At 48.3% G+C, this 11662-nt stretch overlaps 1 protein-coding gene across 1 annotated transcript in view; it reads right to left on the bottom strand.

The window, feature by feature from the left end:
• Positions 1-11662, bottom strand: part of ELP2 (elongator acetyltransferase complex subunit 2) — a 127156-nt gene that overhangs the window by 21665 nt on the left and 93829 nt on the right. Inside the window, exons 14-16 of the mRNA XM_006021510.3 lie at positions 10006-10075; positions 714-809; positions 308-365 (exon numbers count right to left, since the gene is read on the bottom strand). Of these exons, the coding sequence (XP_006021572.1) occupies positions 308-365; positions 714-809; positions 10006-10075 (224 nt within the window). The remainder of the gene's footprint in view (positions 1-307; positions 366-713; positions 810-10005; positions 10076-11662) is intronic.

Below are 11662 nucleotides of genomic sequence, written 5' to 3'. Positions count from 1 at the left end.
GTAGGGAAAAAATCCAAAAATATGTATAAAAATGGGATTTTATTATTGTTCAACGGTGCAATTAAAATTGCAATTAATCTCAACTATGTTTAACCTCATGATTAACTGTGATTATTTTTAATCTTTTGACAGCCCCAATACACATATATAAATGTAAATGAAAAAATCAACTAGCAGAAAAAATAGAAGAGTGTTATAATGGGTACTTTGCAACACTGTGTGCAAGACTAAAAAATTGAATTACAAAGGCTTCCAAGACATCCTGTAAGATTTCTATAATCATATATGATATAACAAAACAACTTACAGCTTTTGAACTTCAGGCCATAATGTATTCTGCAACAAGTGATCTTCTGTGGGAGGTTCTACAAGATATATTTATATAATTTGTTTGGTTTAGTTATGAATTTTTTGGCCAGCTAAGCTCTTTCAACATTATACTCTAACTCAGTGGTTTTCAACCTGTGGTATTTTTGGAAATAGTCTACAGACACCTGGGGGTCCAGAGACTATATCTAAGGAGTCTGCAAAAGATAACTTGGATCAATCAAAAGTATGGGAATACTCACACTTACAATTCAGAAGGGTCCACACCTCAATTTGAAACTTCCAAAGCGGTTTGCACCTCCATTCTAAATCATTTAGGGGTCCACAAATGAAAAAAGGTTGAAAACCACTGTTCTCATTCAAAATATAATATTTGAACTGCATACCTGTAAGGATCAAGGGTTGAAAGTAAATCTCAGGATACTGATCAGAAATGCTATTAAATTTGTCCTTGTCCTCAGCTGGTTGAGCTGCTATGTCTCCTATTCAAAATAGGAATTTAATTCAGTGAGTGAGAGCATACTTGACAACAAGAAACTGTCACTTGGAGAACCTTGCAGTTTTAGAACAGAAATTAGTTGGATTAAATTTTCTCTATTTCCAAAAATATGGTAATAAGGGAGTTGTGAACTAGTGGTTAACTATAAAACACAAACACACATTTAATATGCATCTAATAAAAGAGGGCAAGGGAAATGCATCAATCAAACAAACAGGATGAAATGGAAAACTTGTTACCCAGTTACTCTATTTGTGGACTGACCTTCCCCCAAGTCTGAGACAACAGGACATTCACTTTCCAAAAATCTTGGGGGCCTTTCAGCCATTAATCTCTAGGAGCTGGCCTAATCTCTAGCTGGCTTCTCCCCTTGAGCCACAGGCGTATGGAATATTTTGAAAGATACGTGGTACCTAAATAATCAGTCTGAGTTTCAGCACCACTAATAACGATTACTTTTCGTTGACTTCAGTAGCAGCTGGCAAGTGCTCAACCCAACTTTAGGCATCTACATTCAAATTACTAAGTAAGGCAAAATTCAGTCCTTAACATGACCCTGAAAGAGCTACTGGCAAGCTACCCATGGATCTCATCTAAGGCAAAGCCGATTTCAGAAGTCAGCATCAAAGGAAGTTTTCATTTCTTGATTCTGAATATTTTGCCTCCCTTCCTTAACATCAGCAACACTTATATGTTCTGAGACCTCCTGTATGTGGGATACCTTCATGGTGAATAATGCCTCTGTGAGTAAAAAAAAAAAAGGTTAAGCCTATAGGGATTAACAAATACTGATAATGTTGCCAGAAGACCATTCGAGTATTACAGAATTCTTTTATACCTCCTGTTGCCCTTTCCACTGAAAATATTGCTGTGAAATAGGCCAAGTTCCTTCCGATCCCATCTACAATTAATTTTATTTACATATGAAAATGTTTCAATGTACAGAACCACTTATTCCATGTAAGTATGAAAGGACTGGGTGGCGAATTGGCTGGAGGGTCACACCCAGAGAGTCGTGGTGGATGGGTCGGCTTCGACCTGGAAGGGTGTGGGCAGTGGGGTCCCGCAGGGCTCGGTCCTTGAACCGATACTCTTTAATGTCTTCATCAGCGACTTGGACGAGGGAGTGAAATGTACTCTGTCCAAGTTTCCAGATGAGACAAAGCTATGGGGAGAAGTGGACACGCCGGAGGGCAGGGAACAGCTGCAAGCAGACCTGGACAGGTTAGACAAGTGGGCAGAAGACAACAGCATGCAGTTCAACAAGGAGAAATGCAAAGTGCTGCACCTAGGGAGGAAAAATGTCCAGCACACCTACAGCCTAGGGAATGACCTGCTGGGTGGCACGGAAGTGGAAAGGGATCTTGGAGTCCTAGTGAACTCCAAGATGAACATGAGTCGGCAGTGTGACGAAGCCATCAGAAAAGCCAATACTGCGTGCAATTTTGGGTGCCGCACTTCAAGAGGGATGTGGATAACCTGGAGAGGGTCCAGAGAAGGGCCACTCGTATGGTTAAGGGCCTATAGACCAAGCCCTACGAGGAGAGACTAGAGAAACTGGATCTATTCAGCCTCTGCAAGAGAAGGTTGAGAGGTGACCTTGTGGCTGCCTATAAGTTCATCACGGGGGCACAGAAGGGAATTGGTGAGTATTTATTCACCAAGGCGCCCCCGGGGGTTACAAGAAATAATGGCCACAAGCTAGCAGAGAGCAGATTTAGATTGGACATTAGGAGGAACTTCTTCACAGTTCGAGTGGCCAAGGTCTGGAACGGGCTCCCAAGGGAGGTGGTGCTCTCCCCTACCCTGGGGGTCTTCAAGAGGAGGTTAGATAGGCATCTAGCGGGGGTCATCTAAACCCAGAACTCTTTCCTGCCTATGCAGGGGGTCTGACTCGATGATCTATTGAGGTCCCTTCCAACCCTAACATCTATGAATCTATGACTGGTTGTTCTCATGGCCAGACTTGAAAAACAAAAGAAAATAAAGATATTTTCCTGAACTAAATCAATTCTACAAAGGTATATTTTAACTGCTTTTATTACATCTAACCTGTGCTACCAAGATCACTGTCTTTCATTTGCCAATTTTTTGAGCATCTTGGAGGGGGGGAAATAATTAATTATGGCTTATGAATTCATTTTTCACACAAAGAACTACCGTGCCCTAACAGATACTGTAAGACACACATCATCTCGTGTCAGATAATCTGGAGAGGATGCTCGCTCAAATTATATTGACCAAGAAGCAAATTTTATGAGCAGACTCCCAGAAGAAATAGGCTTAACACAGAGCCTCAGTACCATCTGTGATCTATCAGAAATTAAGTATTTAAACACAGATGGGAGATAATATTTTAGCCCCAAACTTATGCTTTTCTGAGAGGAATCCAAAAGAGCTGTGTAACAGGGAACCAGAAAGTTCCTGTCATGTTAAGAGGAAAGTGTAGCAGGCTAAGCTGAATCAAGGAGGACTTGCAGCTAGGAAACAAGCTACATGCTAATGCAGGGATGGGCAAAATACGGCTCGTGGGCCAGATCCAACCCACCAGACCATTCTACCTGGCCCACAGGGCCCCTAAAAAATTTAGAAAATTTGTATTTATCTGCCCCAGCTACAAAAGTGACAGAAGCCAGGGCCAGTAGGACCCAGGGGAAGTCATGGCAGGACCCTGAACAGCAAGGCCCACCCAGCCCCGGCTCCAGACCCATGCCCCCAACCGGAAGCCCCTGCCTAGCAGAGGCAGCTGACCTGGGATCATTGGGCTGTTTCTGCCTCGCTGTGCCGAAGCGAGAAATTCAGGTAAAAAGGGAGGGGCGGGGAAGACCAAGGGCAATCGCCCGAGTCCTTGGGGCCAGGTTGGGCCAGCTCCTGCTGAGTCCCTCAGCCCAGCCGTGTGGCTGGGAGCTGCATGGCACAGAGCAGCCAGCTGGCGGGCAGGAAAGTGGGCAAGTGGTGGCAGGGGCGGGTGGAAGCGAGCGGGCATGTGGGAGTGTGGGGCCTGCCCGGTGTCCTGGTGCCAGTGCCAGCAAGGCCCAGAACGTGGTGGCAGGAGCACAGCACGTGGGTTGGCAGGGTTCTATGGAGTCGGGCTGGGTTGCGCCAGCAAGGAGAGAGGGTAGCTGGCCTGGTTCCGTAGAGCCCCTGCCAGCCAGGACCCCACGCTCCTGTTGCCCCGCTCTGTGCACCACTGGAGCTGGCCCTGGGACACCAGCGTAGGCTCCATCCTCCCACTCGGCTGTCACTGGCTCCCACGTGCCCGCTAGCTTCCAGTCTCCCTTCCCTCAGCACTACAGGCAGGGACCAGCACATGCAGTCCCAGCCCCACGCACCCCACACTTGCCCATCTGGGCTGAGCAGCAGCGGCAGGGGACAAAATGCTTAGCGTGGGGGAAAGCAGCCCTTCCCTCTCCCCGTGGCTGAGAGTTCCTAGTGCAGCCACCCAGAGCCTACACAGCACTGTCCTGTGTCTCTGCCCCGCGGGGCAGTGGTGGCAACGCAGAGCAGGCACAGGCAGCCCCGTGTGGGCTCTGAGTGGCTGCACCAGGAAGCACTGGCAGCAGGAGGGGCAGGGGCCATTTTTCCCCCACGCTGAGCTGCAATTTGTTCTGCGCCACCGCTGCTCAGCATGGGCCCTGTGCCAGCTCCGGGCATGCCTGTCAGAGCTGAGCAGCAGCAGCAACAGCTGGGCAGAAACTGCTGCTTGGCATGGGGGAAAGTGCCCCTCCACCACCACCATCAAGCAGTTTTTGGTGTGGCTGCCCTAGGCTGCAGTGTGGCTCCTTCACCGCCACCTGTGAGCTGCTCTGCAGCTGCTCCACAGAGTCACTGCTGCCGCACTGGGCAGCCCAGAGGCAGTGGTGAAGGAGCCGTACCTCAGCCTAGCATGGCACATGCTCCAGGCAGCCACATCAAAAACTGCCCAGCGGTGGCGAGGGGGGGCACTTTTGCTGTATGCGGCTGGGCAATGCAGAGCAGGCGTGGGGCTCACTGGGGTTGCACGCTGTTGGCAGTGGCGGGGAGGTGCTGCAGGGTGCGTGGGCTCCAGGCTGTTGCAGGGTGGGGGCAGGTGCTCAGGGGGGCGCACGCAGGAGGCGTGCCCACATACCCTCAAACCCTTCCTGTAAACCCCACACCCACACCCTTCCCCCCCCCCACACACCCACACAATCCCTCCATACCCACCCACCCACAGCTCCCCACAAACCCCACACTCACCCATCCACACCCCCCAACACCTCTGCACACCCCACACAATATACAAGAGTAAGACTGCATTTTGAGCTATTCTGATCCCTTCTACATATACAGCACAAACACACACAAATCAGGACAATTTTTTTTTAATTAAATTAAAATATATTATTATGGGTGTTTGATTTTTAGTATATCATTTGGTTTTATTCCCCTAAGATAGCAAACCATCTTCCTCAAAGGAGTACTTCCAGGGACAAGGGGAGGGACTACTGGTGGCAAAGGTCAGAGGTTAGGGGCAGGACTTCCAGTCCTAAGATTGCGATGGGGGTGTGGGGAAGCACCTGTTAAGAGGCAGGGCTACCCATGAGGTTCTCGACAGCTTGCCAAAATTCGGTAAGTGGCCCTCCACCCAAAAAGGTTGCCCGCCCCTGCGCTAATTAACTGGCTGCCACCAAACAGACAGACTGTGAGTCACAGGTAGAAGCTAACCCTGGGAAGGTAACTCGCCTAGGGAATGGAGGTAGAACAGTAAAATGTGCCAAAGGCAGGCAGGGAGGCAGCTCAGAAGCAACAGACTGCAGACCGCTAGAGTCCTAGCAGGGAGAGAAGGTGGATCATCAGCAGGGATCCAGGTTTTCTGTTCACCATAAAGAAATGCAGATTTTCTCCTTTTAAGGAGAAAAATGCAGATTTTAAAAGGAGAACATATATAGGAAACGACAGGTTTCCCCTTGTAGGCTGCCAGAGTTCCAGCCTGTAAAGGGCTGGAGGGAGTGGGAGTTTGGCAATCAAGCGGGGGCACTATGTGTATGTGTGCACTCACATGTGCATGTGTTGTTCACACTGCCTGGCTGCCAGTTTCTTGTAGGCAAGTCTTGGGGATGGAAGGGCAGATGGAGGCCCCCATGGTGAGGGAGGGAATGGGGCAGGACTGGGTGCACTGCCAAGCCAGGGTGGTGTAGAGGGCCTGTGGCCAGGGTGGAAATGCGTGGCCATGGTGCTCAGCTAGGGGAGTGGGACAGAGCTACAGGGGGCTCATCCACAGGGTGGCAGAGGCAGGGGCTCCGCACCATTGTGCACATTCCTGGGGAGGGAGGCACGGGGAGAACATGGCACCCAAAGATTTGTGTGCAGGGTGGAGGTGGATGCGGGCTGCCTGCTGCAGGCTCCGGGCTTCCCATCCTGCTGCCTTCCCCCCAGTGCCTCTGCAACCTAGCAAGCGGGAACGGGTGCAGGACACAGAATGGGGCAGGGAGGCTTGGTGTTGCTGCTGAGAGCCCCATGCCAGCCACGCAACCATGACAAAGAACCCCTTGCCCGCCCAGCAGCAACAGGGGCACAACTCTGCGCCGCTGCTACCACTGCTACTGGGTGGGCAGGGGGCGCCTTGCCATGGAGGCATGACTGGTGTGGGGCTCCTGCTGGAAGCAGAAGCATTGAGCCTCTCTATCCACACATGCCGAGTCACACCTGCTGAGCCATGGAGGTCCCCAGGAGGAGGGCAGAAGGGTGGGGAGCCCCAAGGCCACAGCAGGAACCTCACATCTCCCCTGCTCCCTCTCTAACCCCAACAGGCTCTGGTCCAGCTGTGTAATCCACAAGGGGAGGGGACGGATGGGAGTAGGCAAAGCCAGACTCTGCACTCTGCTCCAGCTGCAGCAGCTACTGCCTCCCGTGGGCTTGGGCGCTGCTGGGGCAGGCAGGAAGCTGCAGACCCTGGCCCTGGTCCCATAGCTGTGGCAGCTGGGGGCTCCCTCCAGCAGGGCTGGAGGAGTCAGGGGGCTGTGGATGGGAAGTGACAGGCACCTGAGGGGTGGATGGCTGCAGTTTGGAAGCAAGGGCCAACAGTAGGGCTGGGGGAAGGGGGCTGTGGCTTGGGAATGAGGGGCAGGGACCAGGGTCTGTGGGTCGGGAGTGAAGGGCACTGGCAGGACCAGGGGGCTATGGGCTGATAGTGAGGGGCACTAGCAGGGCTAGTGGGGGCTGTAGCTTGGGAGTGAGGGGCAACAGCACAGGGAGGAGCAGGGCACCAGCATATCAGGGCTGCTCAGCATCACAAAGCAGCAAGGGGGATAGCCACAGCTGGACCCGCATCCTGGCAAGCAAAGGGAGCAGAGGGAGCACTGATTTTCTATTATAATGAAACCAAAATCAAATGCCAAAATATATATGTATTTAGAATGTATTTTATTGTCATGATTGATTGAGGCATTAATAGGCTTCCAAATTGCTTTAAAATTGTCAATATATCAATAAGACCTTATGGTCAACTAATACCTAAATATATAGTGGTGTTTCATTTCAGTTGCTGAAAAACATGGATTTGGGGGGTTTTCATCAGAGATCTTTGATTTTTATCAGAGAATTTGGATTTTTTAACTAGAGAAAACCAGGATCTCTGGTCATCAGGCACAGAAGGGAAACTCCTATGAGTGCCTGAAGAGTCACATGACCATATGGAGTTGGTCTTAGGATACTCAAAGCCAATGCCTGAGTTCAGACAGGCAATCTGGCCCCTCTAGCTACAAAGTAATGAGCTCTTCCCATGGAAAGCTGCAGTAGGAGGCTCTGCTGGCTCCTGGATACCAGTACGGCACTGAATGCCTGCTGAAAGGGGGACAGAACCAAGGGGAGGGAAGAAGCTTGTTAGACAGTTGGCTTGGGGTTTTGTTAGAGCCAGAGTGCTTAGGTTTTTGTTTGAATTTTGACCAGCAGTTTGGGTTTGGGACTATTGGGGAGGTGGAAGTCCCAGCCATGCCTGGTGGGAACGTAACTGCCTTGAGCCAAGCAACAGGTGGGGGTCAAATATCAAGATTAGAAGAGAAGGGTCACAGATCCAGCGCCTGAGCAGAGCGCGAACCAGGATCACGAGCCCACAGCCTGAAAAGGGCAAAACAAGTGCCCAAGAGGTGCAAGAACCAGTCAGGGACCCGTAGCCCAAAAGGAGTGAATTTATAGCCCAAAAGGCACACAAACCAGGGTCAGGGACCTGTAGCCCAAGAGGGGCAAGATCAGCCCAGGAGGGCAGAGGCCAGTGGCCCAGCTTCCCAGAAAGGAATATTCTGAGCCAGGAGACCAGAGCAAGAGACAAAGGCCAGAGGCCCAGAGATACTGTCAACTGGCAGGGCTGAAACCAAGACGGCCCTAATCAGTGGGCCAGGGCTGAAGGCTTACAAGCAGAGAAACGGGAGGCTGAAGCTGAGAAGGCTTCAAGGAGGACCTCTCTACAAGGGACAAAACAATATCAAGTAAAATCTGAGAGAAATGGGAGTGTCTGTAGGGAAGGTTGAAGGCTGTGAGTAGTCCATAAAGCAATGGGTGCCCTGAGGGCAAATATGGGCCAAGAAAGCCCATCTGATGCAAGAGAAATAGATTGAGATCAGCAGGATCTACTAACAGAAAGACAAAACTAGGCTCACTCTAGGATGCTTGGGCAGTTTCCCATTCTAAGATCAACCCAGCACATGAAGGTGTGGCTGGCGAAGACAAAAGGATGAGCCCCTTACAGCTAGAACAGCACAGGACTGACTGGTCACTAGGGACATTACAGGCACCGCTGCAGCTGTAAATTGTTACAAGCTGGAATACCTGGGTTCCTTAGACTTGTATTTCTACACTCATACGAGCTGAAGCATTGTGTCCAAGTCTTGCTTAGGCCATAAAGCCAGTGTGAAGTTTCGAGAGTAAGGCTGTGAAGTAATAGCTAATCTGGCTTAAAAACCGCATCCCCATAGCCAAGCTGTTAATATCAAGTAACTTGGATTGGTATGCAGAAGCAGACTAACAGATACATTACCAACCAGTGTAATAGTTCTACTTAGTCCTTCAAAATCTCTGTCAAAAGTGGTTCTGTTCTCCTGTCTAGGGGTATTTTAGAAAGATACCCTCACTGGTAGGTTTGCTTATGTTTATTTTTCTAGGGAAAAAAACAAACTACATTTACCTTGAACAGTGTTAACTTAGTGGCCTTTAGTTGTAAAGCTCCGTAGAATTTCAAGAACAGTTGACTAAATAGGGGATTTACAACTCTCCCCAGTGACCCCTCTACCAAAAGAAGGAAGGGAGGATTTCCTTTAGAGTCTTAGCCTACTCTAGCGTCTTGAGACAATATACCTTTGCTTATCCATTATATAATTAGAAACAATGCCTAGAAGCAGTCTAACCATGATTTTGTACAGACATTCAGTTTCTCCTGGGGGAGTCACTGCTTTCCCAGGACAAACCACAAATGTATAGATGTTCAGGCTCTCTCTCCCAAAGGAACTGGCCAATCCAGCAGAAAAATAACCTGGGAACAGCCAGGGTTAATCCACTTCCAGATTTTCTCCTGGAAGAGCAAATACATTTACATGCTGTGGCTTCTCTTAGAAGAGAACATAATCCTCAAACATCCTCCTCCCTGCCCTTTACCCCCACCCCACCCTTTACCCCCTCCCCCCAAAACAATGTGTTACTTGCTGGACTCTGCTTCTCTTTTGATTATCCCCACATTGTGCTGCAGGGAAACACAGGCTAACTGACTGGCCATTCTCATGAGCCCCAAAGACAAACTGATATGCCTCCAAAATTTGCAGGAAAAGAAGGCCCAAATGTCTCAGACTAGGAGACAGAGATCACAGCCCAAAAAGAGATGCTCTCTCCAATCATCTATATAAGGAGCTCCTCACCACTTTTACTGTTGCAGAACGCAAGGTAGAGGTGTACCTTATAGGATAACTGAAACAGAAATGCATAAGCTTTTGTGAGCCACAGCTCACTTCATTAGATACCCTTGGGAAGTTCTGAAATAATATGGCAGTCGGCACAAATAAACCAGCCTAACTAAAATGGAGAAATGCTCAATACCCAACACTAGTTTCAAGTGATCTTCAGTTTTTGTCAACCATCTTAATTAAGTGAACAAAATATACATTGATAGGATAATTACTGAAATACGTTTCCAGAAATGTTAAAGTATCCTCATTATTTCACATAAGCCTTACCCTGAAAGATGGCTTTATTGGACAACCCCAAAGCTGGTACAGTTGCACCTTCTGGAAGGTCAGTGGCTTGCTAGATTAAAAAATAAACAAAACAAAACAAATATATTATTTTTTTACACACACACAATATTTGTCATGTAGAAAGCAAATACTTTTTAAAAAGGGACAGATGACTAACAGACTTCACTGGAGAGGAATGAAGAGGGGTCACACTGTAGCAGATGCCTCTGGCTCATCCAGAATGCCTCCAGGGAAGCAGAAACTAAAGCAGCTGCTCTGCCAGACTCTAAAAGCCTTGCGGCCTCAGGCCCTCCTCTCAAAGCATATTTAGTCAAGTCTGCTCAATTCAACAGGTTTGCTGTGAAGCATGCACCCCCAGTCCTGGTAGGGCAGAAATTCCAATGTAACGTCACTACAGAAAAGTTATTTAACACGGAATATTGAAATTTCCAAGATGACAAGAGCTGAAAACAATTTTGAGATCTGGAAGCAAGGAAAGATTGTGGGGCAGGGAAAGCAGTGAGGACATCTGATTTTTTTTGGTAGCCTCTGGTACATAAAAGACTGATTTATTGTGGATACCTGGTAGTTTCCATGAAAAAGTTGATACTCTTCTGAAAATACTCAGCTGATAGGCAGTTTGTGTCAGATATGTGACATAGGAGGGGAAGTAGAAACCTAGAGGGGGAATGTCACACTGGAGCACTTTTGGGGGAAAGGTATGAGTGGCCTCTGTATCTGATAAATTAATCCCTAGCACATCTGTGAAAAATGACAAAGAAAATCATTTTGCAGGATTAATTTATTAGCTGTGGTGACAACACCTTAATCATGTGTACATTTTTAGTGAATCAAGCAACATGAGGAAGTCAATACACAAATGCCAGCGTAAAACCTCATGTGAATAGGGGGTTTTTTAAGCATAACCTGAAGTTTAAATTTAAGCCAATATAGTAATACTGGGTAAAACTTCCTGCATGTACACTTTTAGTCCAGTATGACTAAAAATGTGATTGAAGATGTGACTGCACATGATGTGATATGATGTGATTGCAGAGCCTCTGGCCATCACCTTTGAAAATTCAGGGAGATCATGGGGGCTCCCAGACAATTGGAAAAGGGCAAATATAGAGCCCATCTTTAAGAATGGGAAGAAGGAAGATCCAGGGAACTACAGCCTCACCTCAGTCCCTGGAAAAATCAGGGAGCAGGCCCTCAAGGAATCCATTTCTAAGCACTTGGAAGAGAAGGGGATTAGGAACAGTTAGCATGGATTCATCAAGGGCAAGTCATGCCTGACTAACCTGACTGCCTTCTATGATGTGATGACTAGCTGTATGGAGTTTCCCACAACATTCTTGCAAGCAAGCTAAAGTAGTACAGGTTGGATGAATGGACTGTAAGATGGATAGAAAATTGGCTGGACTGTCAGGCTCAGAGGGTAGTCGTCTATGGTTGGATGTCTAGCTGGCAGCCAATATCAAGTGGAGTACCCCAGAGGTCAGTCCTGGTGCCATGTTGTTCAATGTCTTCATCAACAACCTGAAAGATGGCATAGAGTGCACCCTCAGCAAGTTTGCAGATGACTTCAAGCCGGGGGCAGTAACAGATAGGCTAGAGGGTAGGGCTAGGATTCAGAAAGCTAAACAAATTGGAG

The sequence above is a fragment of the Alligator sinensis genome, unplaced genomic scaffold (genome assembly GCF_000455745.1).
Source record: "Alligator sinensis unplaced genomic scaffold, ASM45574v1 scaffold386_1, whole genome shotgun sequence".
NCBI lineage: Eukaryota > Metazoa > Chordata > Crocodylia > Alligatoridae > Alligator > Alligator sinensis.
Note: the sequence above shows the minus strand (reverse complement) of the source record. Positions and strands in the feature narration are given on the sequence as shown.